General features: G+C 37.9%; 1 protein-coding gene across 16 annotated transcripts in view; it reads right to left on the bottom strand.

Moving 5' to 3' along the window:
* Positions 1–15,598, bottom strand: part of LOC120515605 (receptor-type tyrosine-protein phosphatase eta-like) — a 210,608-nt gene that overhangs the window by 25,333 nt on the left and 169,677 nt on the right. For all 16 annotated transcript variants that reach the window (XM_039736809.1, XM_039736788.1, XM_039736831.1 and 13 more), the window contains 5 exons: positions 14,108–14,241; positions 8,733–8,820; positions 7,630–7,686; positions 5,712–5,720; positions 2,653–2,734 (listed from right to left, as the gene is read on the bottom strand). In XM_039736809.1, the coding sequence (XP_039592743.1) occupies positions 2,653–2,734; positions 5,712–5,720; positions 7,630–7,686; positions 8,733–8,820; positions 14,108–14,241 (370 nt within the window). The remainder of the gene's footprint in view (positions 1–2,652; positions 2,735–5,711; positions 5,721–7,629; positions 7,687–8,732; positions 8,821–14,107; positions 14,242–15,598) is intronic.

Raw genomic sequence — 15,598 nt, 5'->3', positions numbered from 1 at the left:
AATGGCTGTTTCTCACATGGACAACTTTATGTGGCATATTCAAGGGTGGGAAAGTCCTATGAACCTTTATATATTGGCTAAAGATGGAAAAACTAAAAACATTGTATACAACAAGGAACTTCAGTTAACAATACAAGCACATTAGTGAGTCTTTATTGTTTTTTAATTCAGTTTTAATGTAACATGGTACCCATTATAACACGTTGTGTTTTATTAATTATATTTTTCTCAAACAATTTAAAAAAAAACTTTATTTTCCTCCCGGGCAACGCCGGGTATTTCAGCTAGTATTTATGATATAATGCACCTTAACTAAGTTTTAGAAGTGTTGTATTAATTTTAGTTTTTACTAGAATGTGTATTACATATTGTAATGTGACCTTTAAGCAAAAAAAAAAAAAAATTAAGGGTACAGGGAGTATGGAATTTAACCAAAGGGAAAATAGAGTCTCGTTAGAGTTAACAGAAAGGAGAAAGTTTTATCAGAAGGACACCTTACATATCCATTCATTTTACCTTTACACACAAGTCACTAAAGTCAAGTCAAGTTTATTGTCATGTGTACATTGTATAATAAATTCATCAGAAAGATACAACACCAATAATTAAACAAAAAAATATATATACACATAACAGGCAACATATATATATTGTCACAAACGTGTGAATGGGAAACAGCTTAAGAGATTCAGTGATTGTAATTCTCCACCGAGACATAAGATGGCACGGCATAATAACAATCTCTCTTCTCCTCCCTCTGCAGAAAGAAAAACTGACACTGTCCCATCTCTGATGTCACTTCTGGGGTCCATCCACCTGGGCCCTCCTCCTCCTCCCAGAATGCCTCATAAATCAAGGAACCACCATCTTACTCAGTCTGCCCTGATATGGAACGACTCGTTGTTGCATTGTTAACACACTCTTATTTTCACTTCAGTGTTTATTATTATACAGGGTTGGCCGCAAGGTGCCCCAAAACATTCTCTTATCCTGATTCTCTTTTTATAATATATGTATATTCTTCTTCTGCCTCTTCATCTATTCCCACTTCTATGTGGGGTTGATGTGCTTGATCAGCCATCTCTATACAATTTGTTCCTACATCTCCTCCTCAATCAGATCCTTTTCCTTCAGATCTTCTTTTACTTTATCTCTGCTTTGGCCTTCCTTGCTTTCTTTTCCCCTGTATTATTCATCGTCTCTCCTTATCACATGTCCCTAACCACTTCAACATACTTTCCTGTACTTTCTTAAATATCTCTCCTACTTTTCTTGTACCTCATTTCTTTTTCTGCCCTCTACACATCCATCAACATTCTCAATTCTCCTCCATCTGCCACTGTCCCCTTTACTGCCCATGTCTCAGCTCCATAAAGAAGTGCTGGTCTTACCACTGTCTTAAAAACCTTGCCTTTAACCTTTGCCTTAATTCTTCGATTACACAATACTCCCGATACCTTCTTCCAGTTGTTCCATTCACATTGCACTCTATGGGTATCTCATTTTTCATCTCGGCCTACCACTGATCCTAGATATTTAAACTTGCCCACTCTTAGAGATGGTTTTCTTCAGTCCTCTATCTTCCAAAGACCTTCTTCACTCATTCACATTCCTCTCAACTTCCTTTTTTTGTTGCTACACAACACAATGTCATCATTAAAAAGCCAGGATGATTGGTCTTTTATCACACATCCACAACCAAATCAAAGAGGTAAGGACTTCAAGAAGACCCCTAATGCAGACCACCTTTAACTGGGATCTTGTCTGCTACCCCAACACTGCTTTTAACCTGACTCCTCATTCCCACAAACATATCATGGACAATCCTCACACACTTTTCTGGTCCTCCATTGTCATTCATGCACCTCCAGACCTCTTCACTCTCTCATAAACCTTCTCCAAATCAATAAACACCATACGCAAAGCTTTGTTTTTCTCAAAAACATTCTTCTCCTCTTCCTACTCTTCCTCTATATACAATAAATATACACTCACACAGTGTTATGTTACACTGTTTTTTCCTATGATTGACTGTTCAGCAACCTTATGTTATGTGGGTAGAAATTGTCTGTAAATCTACTGGTGAAAGTGTCCTGTACTGTTTGTATCTCAAGAGATGCTAATCATTGTGAATAGAAGTCAGTATCACACAAGTGAATAAAATGTAATTTGAATTGAATTTGTAACAAGGAAAAAAAATATTTAACCTACATTTTCCATTCTTCACACTGCTTTACGGAAGAATGACTGTAACTACATAATACACAAATATTATCATGCTTATTTTATTGTGAACTAGCAAAATACCCGTGCTTCGCAACGGCGAAGTACTGCCTTAAAATTTTATTAAGAAGATAATATGTTGGATAATTAGTGATGAGTGTGTCAGTCAGTCAGTGAGTGAGTGAGTCAGGGAGGGCTTTGCCTTTTATTAGTATAGATATGCAACGCCTAAAAATGAACACAAAAATAAAATATAATATGAAAATGTATTCAATGTTAAAATGTTGATTACACACAGAATTGGTCCGCAAAAACTGATGAAAGTACTATGCTGGCTCTCTCTCAATACATTTTGAAAGCAACATTGGCTACTTCACTATCATAAGCTTAATAATTACAATTTAGTTTTGTTAAAAATAGAGTACTTACCACAAACTCTACTGCAAAACCATAATTTTGATTTGCACGCTGCTTAACGTAGTACTTCTCAAAATGTTCAACAGGTATGATTCTGAAGAATATATTTTAAACATTGATACAGATATGCTTAGTTTTTGTTACATATAAACTATGAATGATTTCCTTCTTTCACTATAACATAACACAACATACATAAGATTATCAAAATTGCTCAATCCAATTCAAGGTCAATCAAGTTCCAGCTTCACTAGGCCACATGTTTTGGGCCTGCACCAAAGTAACATCATTCTGAACCAAACTTTTTAAATGCCTTTCATATGGCCTTGATGTCACAATCCCTCCTAACGCATTAACAGCTGTGTTAGGTGGGCTCACAGAGGGGCTTAAAGTGGAGAAGGACAAACAAACTGTGATTGCCTTCACTACACTTTTGGCACGTAGACTTATTTTGCTCAACTGGAAGAATCCAAACTCTTCTCTTTTAAGTCAGTGGGTAACTGATGTTTTATATTATTTGAAGTTGGAAAAAATCAAATTCTCACTCTCTGTACAAAATATTTTCAAAACCTGGCAGGATCTCATCAATAACATTTTAGAATAAGCTTTTAAAGCACTGAGGAAGGAGACTCTCTCCACATTTCCTTTTCTTCTCCATTTATTTTTATTTACTTATTAATTCATCAATTTACTTATTTTCACTAGCTTTAAGTTTTATTCTGCTGCCCATGCTCTCTTTCTCAAGGGTGGGGGTTGATTTGTTTTCAATCCTATTTTTGTAAAATTGATCTATTTGTATGGAATGTTGTGTGATTTCAATAGAATCAACACAATAATAAAAAAAACAAAAAACAAACAAAAAAATTCCAATTCAAGGTCATGGGTAGGGGGGCCTGTAACCTAGTTGTGTTGGGCACATGAACAAAAGTTCATCACATCGCAACACTCTTTTCCTAATGGACCATTTTAGAATCACCAAATGGCACAACATGCATGGCATTGGGATTTGGAAGAAAATTCCATGCAGTCATAGGGAGAATGTGCAAGACCTACACAGAAACTAACCAGGGGTCTGTTCCAGAAAGAACAATTACATAATTCACTCCTGGATTTCAAAATGAAGTCCAGCTTGCTTTAGCATAATTTCACACTAGCAGATTAGCCTGTTGTAGAGCACTGGATTCACAGCAAAATTTACAAGCCCTTATGAATCGATCACTGACCAGCTGATCAACCATGGACTACAAGTCTGAGAAACAAAGATGACCACCTTCATGCCAGCAGAGCATGAAGTGCTGATGGCAGTGTGTGAAGATTATTGGTACATCTGACAAAAGAGAAGCAATGCAGTAGCTATGGATAGGGCAATGGCACGGAGAAATATCACTAAAAGAATGAAAGTGTAAAAGAGTTAATCAGTGAAATCCTAAATTTTATGTGGTAATTTTTTGAATACTGCAAAATGTACACTGGCTACTACTACTTTATTTGAATGTTATATGGCCTCAAATAAGCATTATATTCTGTTTTTTGCAAATTTACTACCATCAAAAAAGTGTAAGTAAAACTCACACCATTTAAATTTTGAAAATACATACAGTTGTTCTATTCAATACTGCAAGACATGTCAAATGTTATTGTGCCTGCATTAAACTCTCTATTGTCCGGTAATTACATGACAAAAGAAAGCAAAGGTTAGCTACTGTCATATACTGCCCACTCTTTCAATGGTAACTTACCCCATTTAAACATGAGACCCTGGATATTTGGTGTAAAGTCATTATGTATGTGACATCTCGTATTATTTAAAAAATGAATAAGAGTACACATTGATATTTGTAATTTGATTTACATACTTGCAGTTCATTTTAAAAGCCATCAGTCAAATATGGACTACAATACAATGCAGAAGTCACATTGTTGCTTAATTTAATTACAAAACCCCAAATCTAAACTGCATTAATTCACTTAAGTGGAGAATCTTCAAATGTTTTCTTTTAAAGGTGAAGGATTGCACAGAAGAGCTGAAGGTGGGCAGCTTGTTCCACCAGTCAGTCTATAATCAGTTATTACTGCTCAGAAATGCTGCAGCTGCTTAAATTTGATTACATGCAACTCTATGGAATTCCTCTTAGATGGTGAGTATTTATTTCTGTCTCTGTAAGACAGCCTGTGTGCGTGTGTGTGTGTGTGTGATCAGACCCTGTTTTGTGATTGCTTAGCTGTTATGTGTGGCATCTGCAATGATGTGAAGAAAACTGGAATTGCATCGATGTCAGCCTAAAGCTACAACATGAGACACTGAACATGTTTTTGAAGGCTGCTTGGATGTATTTAATCTTTGGATGTAAAATGGTGACGTTCATGCAGATTCATCTCTGGGCATCCCACAATGTCTGATCGTAGTCCGATTACTTTGTTCTCAACAGAAGGAGTTGTGCTTCTACATCAATTTCTCGATCAGGAAGGGGCACAGCATTTTTAACACTTTTTCTTCTTCTCAAATAGCATAGCTGGGATCAGCGCTTCTGACAGAATATTTACGACCTTTGATCTTAAGAGTGGAAGCCTCAAAGTGTTAAGCCTTCACGTTAAACCTGCTCTTTTGCAGGTTAGTTTCAGAGCACTGAGTTTGACTTTGTCAAATTTTCTTTGTGGAACAGGAAAATCCTGAGCCCATTCAGGATTAACAAATTAACTGCATCTTTGGCCTCACAGATCACAAAAGTCTGGCTTAATCTGTTCCAGAAACATGGGTTTGGCTAAATCCAGGTTTTCTGGAGTGGAAATCACCTGATTCCTGCAAATCCTGACTTACTTTAGCCGGATTTCACACTAATCCTGCTTTCTGGAACACACCAAGGACCAGGATCTGAATCAAGAACACTGGATCCTTGAGGCAGCAACTCTAATCTCAGTGTCAACATGCCTCAATTATTCTGAGCATTTGTTGCCTAATTAATTTTTTAAACAATTTATATGTCTGTAGGGACAACAGTAAAGGATACAGATAATATTACAGAAATTATATATCTACAGCTGCTACAACAGTCAAATAAAGGTGTACTTACTTTGTAAATCTGTAAAAAAAAGAGAAAATGAAAAAAATACTTGTAACTTTTGTTTTTGTAATGCATGGTATTATGTGACTTTATTTAATATTTAATTAACATCATTTTTATTGGTCAATTTTGCACAGTATGGCCTTAATTTTGACACTACTACAATAATTTGCTAGTAAAGCGTTCATTTTGAAGTTTATTGCCTGTGTACGCAGTACAGAGAAATTCTTACTTGCGTGTCTCTCACAGACAAGTGACAGCAGTCCAACACCAGCAACAATTGTAGAATGCAATGCTATACATTAAGTGCAGCGTGAGATGAGGGAGAGAAGAAATGCACATCACGTAGTCGTCAGCCTGAGTGGCTGTTGAGCAGATTTAAGATCTGAGGATAAAAGCTGTCCTTGAATCTCCTGGTACTACTGATGGCCAGACTGGAGGAGAGAGATTGTGTACAATGAGGGTGAAAGAGGCTGACTGAGGCCAATACCTCTGTTTGTTTATTAATACTCTTTTCCTTTCCATGACAGCTGATGTTTGGTAGATCTTGAACATAAAACAACTTTGTGCTGTGCCAGAAAAAATTCTTTTTTTCTTTTAGATGTTTAATTTTCTACCATCTTTAATGTAAATGTAAAACAGAAGTGTTAAAGATAGACCCTGGAGGCCAGCCACTATAACTGCTAACCAGTCGAAATTGCTAATGGGACATCTGGACTACTTCTGTTAACTTGAACTGTTTTTGAAATTTCAGACCCCTGTAATAGTTTAGATTTTTCCTTAACATGAAACCAAAAAATAACGAGATGCAAAGGGAGAAAACAGATGACAAGTTCATTTAACTACCATTTTTGGTTCAACCAGTTTCTTAATTAGAAACGACTTCTTGATGTTAGTGAAACCTGCTATTTAATTCTACATCTTATTATTGCTTACTTTCATTCTGATACACTCAATGTTGGTTTTCTGATTTTTTATTTTTTTTGCTTTGTGAAAGTGCATCACCTAAATAATCAATATTTCTTGGACCTTTGCTTTTTTTCTTTTCATATATTTTATTAAAACATCTGCAAATGGGATTGAGTTAGTTGGCCATGTGTTGTCTCACTTTACATCTCACAATTGTTTGGCTGCTGGAAAAAATAAGGTCGTTTTATCTTAAAAAGGAAGTAACATATAATTAATGCAAAAGAAGTGGGTACTATTAGCAGCAGATCCTACAGGATCTGACTTTGACAAACTCTGTCATTCTTTAATCAACCACATTATGATTCGAGTTTAGTTGCAGTGACTCGTACATTTGAAAATGATGAACTTTAAAAAGCTCAAAGCTGAAGCTTAGGACTAAACTGAAAATTGACAGAAGTCTTTCTTTCAAAGTCCTAAATGTGCATGCAGATTTTTTTTCATAAAAACAATATTTTCCTCAACGTGAAGAAAAATTCTACTACAAAGCTGTAGAAGTGAGCGAAGCTTTAGCTTTTAGAATTGTCCACTTAGATTGTTGTTTGTGTTAAGAAGCCCAACTCTGTTTAAGGCAGCAACTGCCTGTTTTTATTCTGAGAAGGGCACTGGGCGTGTATATATCTGTGAACTACAAGTCACCCGTAGATCACTGGCATGGGTCAGTGACCACCTTGCACTTCGGCCTCTTGTCACATCCAGTCCATATACTGTACTCTCACTCTTCATGGATACCTTAATGGGAAAAGCGCATGTGAATCTAACAATTAACTGAAAGTTGAACTCTCTAAGCATTAATCTGCATATCTGCAAGCGGACCCTCATTTTTCTAATACCAATCTGCTAGGCTCACAAGTGACATTTAATGGGCTGAGAATCTTTGTAAATTTTACTCAGATGTGTTTGGGCTAAATTCACTGTTAAAGTATGTGTTGTTCAAAAGTTTCAAAAAAAAAAAACTTACTCGCTAATAGGAATAGGGTTAATATCAATTTTAGATGACAGGTGGCTCCTTCTTTGCCTAGAAATACACAAAAATAAACAATATACAGTATATAAATAAATATATTTTTTAATTGATAGGATATTGAACAACAACAACATTAGAAATAGTAGCCAATTTATGTATCTTCTCACTAATGTCCAGAAAAATTCCATTGTCATTTCAGGATTGATGCAGTTCACTTAATGGAAGGAAAACTTATGCCATGCAACTTTAATGCCTAAAAGGTTCAAGGATCTGGCATCCAACTACCGTCCAGAATGGAGACCATTCTGCATATCTCTAGCACTGCTCTCCTGTGGTTTATGTCCTGTCTAACCAATAGGCTTCAGTTTGTTAGGCTTTGAAACAGCAGGCCCAGGTCAGTGTCAGTCGCACAAGGTCACCCAGTCACCTTTGGTGGTCTGCTGTTCTGTATCTTCACGTTTTCTCCTTAGCATATTACTTGTAGCACTGACCTGGGTTATTATTATTATGAGGATGATGCTCACTTCTATTTCAGTGTTAAAAGTAGCATTTTATCAGCTTAAAAATGACCTCAGTGAAATTACTTTCATTTCATTTTCAAAATACCAACCAACTGCTTTGGAAGCATTTAAATTCTTAATGTAGTTGTCATTACACTGACATATAAATCTGTGGAAGTGTGTTGTAGTTTCTTCAAGATCCAAATTCTTTATCAAGTTGTAATAGTCTGGGCTGATCTGTTCCATTGACAACCACTGATTTATTTCGGGAAGAATGAATCTGATCAGAAGCTGGCCTGTTCAAAGTGTCAGCTACTGAGTTTAGTTCCCTTATATACGTACATATGATATTTATGGCTTACTATATGCATAAGAGGAGTAACAATGGCAGAAGCATCAAGGATTTCAAAGAAGACACACTGAAGGTTTTTGCAGGTTTTTTTCTTTCCTGCAAAAATCATCTCAACAGAAAAGCAGACTATAAGTACACCGGTTTTCATGATAAGCTTTCTGGGCTGTGGACATTATGTAATAAGGAGTGATTATGAACACAAACTAGCATTAAAGCTCAACAATAAAGTACAGTAAATGTTTCACCTTCTCCTGTGGATGAAAAAAGCCACGATTAGGATTACAAGTGCCCCCAAGATCCCTCCAACAAGTCCTCCAATAAGAGCTGAATTACCTAAAAGAAAAGAGGACAAGAAGAAAGGCTCTACTAAAAGAAATCAAATTTATTGGCAAGCTAGCAGTTTTATCCATATACAGTATTTAAAAACAATTCACATGGAGGAAGGAACTTTAAATTTTATTAGTTTTAATTATATATAGGGTGGGAGTAGGTTGGTTCACGTTCCTTTGCACGTTATGTCATTTTATTGTTTATATCCTATCATTCTGTCTTTATTTAATAAAAAGTTGATTACAAAAAAAGCTGTTTTATTTATAATAATATGAAGAAGCTTGGACAAATATTTTGACAGCCTTTAGGATTATTCAACTAATTTTGCAGAGAAGCAGCTGGTTCTTATTTCCTGCGCACATCATCCCATCTACAGTATATTTTAAAGTGTTTTAAAGTGACCATTCACACACATGAACATCTGAAATGAGGTCACAAATTTTTGTTCAGCTTTTCTCTGTGAAAGTTGCTGGGACCAAACAACTGTCAAACAACTTGTTGCAAGAACATCAACTTCTAAAGAACTTGGCATTATTCTTTCTGTATCAAAAAATGTACCACTCTTGGAACTATGTGGTCATAGATGGTCATTTCCAGAGGATGGGACTGGACTGCATGTCTGCCTGAGAGGTTGCCCACCGGGATCCCAAACTGTTTCAAAATGTAGTGGTTGAGCCAATGTGCTGTACCAGTGCATGCTCCCCAACTTAATGTGACTTGACCTGCGTGTTCTTCATGTGTTTCTGTTTATTTCCCTGTTGTTTCACCCTGTCATCTGTTTTTTGTGATTTCTGCTTTATGGCCTAATAACATAATGTGTGTGAAATAAACCGTGTGGTGTGGTGGTTGTGGCAACGCGCTGTACCAGTGCATTATCCCCAACCTGACCTGACCCAATAAGTGAATCTGGCAAAACTCCAAAGGTATATGTTTGAATTAGAGGGAAAAGGAAGGAAGATCTACTGTTGAAAAACAGACAAAATTAAGCCAGTTGAAACCTTATTTATTATCTTACTTCCATTAGTCCAAATAGATGAGAACAAATTGAAACCTTTTGGAAAAGTAAATAAGTCCTTTTTTTTTTAGAGGTGATAAAATGAAGCCTTCAAAGGCAAAAACACTTTCCATCCTGTCAAACACAGTGAAGGTTCAATAATCCATAAGGCTGCTTTGCTGCTGCAGTTTCTGTCCTTGAATGGTGTATATTATTATAAACCCTTAAGACTAACAAAACTAAACATGCAGTAAATCTAAAGGCATGCAATAATGGCTAAAGAGAAACTAGTAAAGTATAGTGTATTTAGTATAGTATAGTATAGCATATTCCTGAAAATCACATTAAAAATAGAAACTGCAGCTACTGAAGCACTGATCCTATAGGGAAATGGAGTGTTGTTCCAGTGGGATACCAGGAGGACTATAGTGGGGAGATGGAGTTGGATGGAGTCTCAGGTTTACCTACAGAAACCTTGATATGTCCTTTGCTTCCTCTGTTGTCAGGTTTGGTCGTCTTTTAGGTGCATCACCAATGACCTTGAGTGACTGCATGCAGGGTCTGTCTAAGGACCTCACTGAACCATTCAGTCAGCAGTAGTGACAGCCAGTCTGTACAAATGGCAAGGAATTAATCAGTGTGAGCTTATAACCTGTGCTTACTGGGAATTACGTGTTTGTGGGAAACAATTTCAGGCCACAGTCCTCATTACAAATGGGGTTTAATGGCTTACCCATGGCTCTTAGGGCTGGCAAGGCACATGTTGTTTAATTCAGTGTAGCATACATGCATCTCTGGACGTCTAAAGGACATCACAGACCTGCAGTCTCAGGTGTTGCTTTTACGTGACAGGTATCTCTGAATTTTTTTCTGCTGTGCCTGCCCTCAAATAGGCAAGACTAGACCACAATGTTGCAAAATGAGTTACACTTTTAAAATTGTGAATAAGTGTCCAGAGATGTCCAATGTCAGAAGATGGATTGGGAGAGCATAAGGGGGTCATGAGGTCACTAGAGAGAGATGTGACTCTGCAATTGGACAAACGTCCAAGTCTTTAGAGTGCTGGTGCTTCCTGTCTTGCTATATGGTTGCGAGACATGGACACTATCCAGTGACCTGAGACCATGACTGGACTCCTTTGGTACTGTGTCTCTCTGGAAAATCCTTGGTTTGACTTTGTGTTGAACGAGCGGTTGTTCATGGAGCCCTGAATGAGGTACATTACCTGCATTGTGAGGGAGCGTCAGTTACGGCACTACGGCCAAGTGGCGCAATTCACCCATGGTAATACAGCTCACAGGACGCTCGTTGTTGAGGACCTGAGTGGTTGGACCAGGCCAAGGGGACGTCCATGTAGTACTTGGCTTTGGCAGAAAGTTGGTTATTTCCAGAGGATGGGACTGGATTGCATGTCTGCCTGGGGGGTTGAAAACCAGGATCCTGGACTGTTTCAACATATAGTGGGTGAGCCAACGTGCTGTACCAGTTTGATGTGACCTGTCAGCTGGTTTGTGTGATTTCAGCTCTATGGGCTAATAACATAATGTGTTTGAAATAAACCGTGTGGTGTGGTGGTTGCAGCAATGCGCGGTACAAGTGCATTATCCCCAACCTGACCTGACCCAATAAGTGAATCTGTGGGAATGGAGTCTGAAGATATTGAGGATTTATTGTATATTGTATGTTGTGTAAAGAGTGTGTTGTGTAAAGAGTGCCATATTTTGTGAGATTCTTACAATAAGTCATTATAGGATAATTTATTTTTTGTTTTTAAAAAACAAAACAAAGAACAGATTGAAAATTTAAGTAAGTTTCTTTATAACAATGCAATAAATGCAACAGAGACAAAGTATATCATACTAGCCAACCCGCGGCGTACCATACGCCGCATAATCAGGCCGGTTTTTTAATGATTTTTAAGCACAGGGAGAAAATTAACATTTGAAAAATCGGTAATGTAATAAATCATCAAGAAAAGCAACATTGTAACAATGCACGGAACGAACCAACACACAATCGTGTGAAGTGACTGAAAACTGGCGCACCGTCCTTCTCCTGCCAGACGGAGGGATGGGGGTGCACGGCGCGGAGTATGGAACGGGAGGAAAGGAGAATGACGTCCATTAAGCTCTGTCCATCAGGCTAGTCTGCTGATTTCTCGTTCAGTATGCACTGCCCGCTCATGTGCCCACCTCCAACTCGTCAAGTCACCGTCTTTACATAGTCCAGATGTACCTGTGAGTGATGTAGACTTTTCATTGCTCTGTGCGGATCTGGCTGCTTTTCTATATATAATCCACCAAGACACCCGACCAAGGTATTAGCAAGGTGGGAGGGGTGTGTGTACAAAGGGTTGGGACACAACCAGTAGGAGCGTAGGAGTCGCACTTAGTGGGACTTAGTTTGCAGCCCGAATGGGGTTCAACGGCTTACCCACGCCGACTCGACACACGCTCAATGTCATGCATAACTATTTATTGAATGCTAAACACTTCTGGAAAGACACGGTTGTCTAAAACGGGTTGGTGTGAGAATACAACAGTAAGCGAATGAAAAGATGGAACTCTGGAGAGAGCAAAATACAACACAATAGTGAACCCGCGGCATAACAAACGCCGCATAACTATTTAATGATGGTTGAACACTTCTGGAAAGATACAGTTGTCTAAAAAGGGAGGGTTTGAGGATACAACAGAATGAGAATGAAAAGATGGAACTTTTCATTGCTCTGTGTGGTTTTGGCTGCCTTTCTATATATAATCCACCAAGACACCAGATCACGGTAGTAGCGAGGTGTGAACAAAGTGCAGGAGCATCTAAGAAGAAGCATGTTTGTCGCTGAAGCGAATTGCTGTATGTAGCGTGTAAAACAGTTTGCTATGGTGCACGCAGGCGTGCGTCATAACCGAAAACTTTTTTTTAAAGACTGCCTACTTCATTGTGTTTTAACCTCAGCTGTAAAGGAATGTTTTAATGACCCCATGGGATACCCCTCGGTTTTGGCTGCTTTTCTATATATAATCCACCAAGATACCCGACAACGGTAGGAGGGGGGTGTGCACAAAGGGTAGGGACGTAATGAGTGGGAGCGTATGAGTCACATTTAGTGGGAATTCCACGGCTTGCAGCCCGAATGGGGTTCAACGGCTTACCCATGCCTGTCTGCGCTGGGTAGACACACGCTCAAAGTCATGCATAATTATTTATTGAATGCTAAACACTTCTGGAAAGACAGGGATGTCTAAAACGGGTTGGTGTGAGAATACAACAGTAAGTGAATGAAAAGATGGAACTCTGGAGAGAGCAAAATACAACACAATAGTGAACCCGTGGCATAACAAATGCCGCGTGGCTCAGACGTGCATGTGGACTCTTACCGCAGATGAAAGGGACTAACTGGGTGGTCGGTGAGTTTTTGCGTCCGGGCAAATAGGCAGGCAGTGTGAATGCCTAGAGAGCGAGGGTAGGCAGGAAAACGTCTTCCGTGTTCCTGCAGGAGCATCTAAGAAGACACATGTTTGTCACGGAAGCGAATTGCTGTATGTAGTGTGTAAAACAGTTTGCAATGGTGCACGCGGTCATTCATCTTAACCGAAAAGTTGGGTTTTAAAGACTGCTTACTTCATTGTGCTTCAACCTCAGTTGTAAAGGATTGTTTTAAGGATCCCATGGGATACCCCTCGCAAACCGTTTCACACGCTGCATATGGCGATTCACCTCCGCGAGAAACATGCCTCTATGAACAGTCAATGCACATGACATTAACCTGACCTGCACTGCATGTGGCCTCTACGACAGACGAATATAAATGATGCCATTTTTTCTGTGTCGTCGCGTCCGAGTTGGTGGGCGTGGCCCTGCGAGTTGTCGTCGTATCCAATGGTCTTGGAGTTGGTGGACGTGGCTCTTTCCTGCTTGCGCCATAGGTGTCTCACTTGTTGGCAGCTTAGTGAATCCACACCTCTTCTGGCGTGCTTTCCATGGTTGTCTTGCCTTAGTGAATTATATATATAGATGAGGATGTTGTAATTTAAGATAACAAAAAAATTAAAGGATGGAAAAGGGATTGTATTTAAAATCAAACAAGACAAAATTTTCAGATTATTTCTGGTAACCATATGCTTTACTATGTCTATGTCATTTTAAATATTTTAAAATGATATAATTTAAAAAGCATCCTGTGACCAAACAATACTGAGCAACAACACTGTAATTTACTATAAGGTGAATAATAAAAGAAATAAAATTTGTGTTTCAAAAAAATGTAAGACGTTGCAAGATGGAGATGACACTTACCAGAATTTATTAGAGTGATTATAGCAGAAAAATGGGTGAATGAAAAAACAGAATTCACAATGTCAATTTTAGAAGCTGTTGATGCTCTGCTTTCAGCTGTAAGGTTTAGTTTGGTAAATCCTGCAAGTGCAATCCTATAAAAACATGAAATATAATTGATAAATAATTAGTTCTACATTTGCTAATATATTATTAGAACACTTTTATAGATAAGAGGCCAATCAGCTGAATAAGCTCACCAATTCTATTCACCTAATTGCTCCAAAATTGTATCAAATAAACTTTTGAAGGTCTCCAAATTCCTACCATAAAACATGGTCACTTATTCAACATGTCTGCTGCTCTCTGTGTGAAGTTAAAGTTTATAATCAGGATAGTTTGTAGTTTAACCCTTCAAAAAAATTAACATCCTTATTCACATGCTCTTGTTGAAAATTTTCTTTTAAAGTAACAGCAACAACCCACCATACTAAGATTTTAAGTTCTCTCTTCTTCTGTTTAAACTAAAAAGATTTCTGGACTTTCTCTAGTGTTTGTTGTGATGTTAGGTCCAAAACCTTAAAAGAAAAGGCCCTAATCCCAGAAATATACTCCAAATAGACCTTGGGCCTCATCTCTTTTTCTTTTTAATTTTATTCTAATCATTCCATACAAATTGATAAATTTTTACAAAAAATAGGATTGAAAACAAATCAACCCCCACCCTTGAGAAAGAGAGCATGGCCAACGGAATTATACTTAAAGCTAGTAAAAATAAATAAATTAATGAGTTTAATAGGCGGATAAAGATAAATGGAGAAGAAAAAGAAAAAGAAATAGGAAGAGAATCTACTTCCTCAGTGCTTTAAGAGCTTATTCTAAAATATTATTGATGAGATCCTGCCAGGTTTTGAAAACGTTCTGCACAGATCCTCTAAGTGAAAATTAGATTTTTTCCAATTTCAAATAATATAAAACTTCAGTGACCCACTGACTTAAAAGTGGAGAGTTAGGATTATTTTAGTTTAGCAAAATAAGTCTGCGTGCCAATAGTGTAGTGAAGGCCATCACAGTTTGTTTGTCCTTCTCCGCTTTAAGCCCCTCTGAGAGCCCACCAAACACAGCTGTTAATGGGTTAGGACGGATTGTGACACCAAGGCTGTCTGAAAGGCACTTAAACATTTTTGACCAGAATGATGTTAATTTGTTGCAGGCCCAGAACATGTGACCCAGTGTGACTTGAACTTGATTGCAGCATTCGCAGGTTGGCTCCTGCCCTGGAAACATTTTGGACAGTTTTAAGCGTGACAGATGTGCTCGATATATCATTTTAAGTTGAATAATTGTATGCTTTGCACATATGGAGCTCAAGTGAATTCTCTGCATTGCTACCTTCCACTCCTTTTCTGATATGTAGAGTGAGAGATCCTTTTCTCATTGTCCTCTTGGGTCTTTGAAAGGGAGGGACTGTAAAATAATTTTATATATTGCAGAAATGCTGTCTGAGTCCTT

Source organism: Polypterus senegalus, chromosome 1, assembly GCF_016835505.1.
Source record: "Polypterus senegalus isolate Bchr_013 chromosome 1, ASM1683550v1, whole genome shotgun sequence".
NCBI lineage: Eukaryota > Metazoa > Chordata > Cladistia > Polypteriformes > Polypteridae > Polypterus > Polypterus senegalus.
Note: the sequence above shows the minus strand (reverse complement) of the source record. Positions and strands in the feature narration are given on the sequence as shown.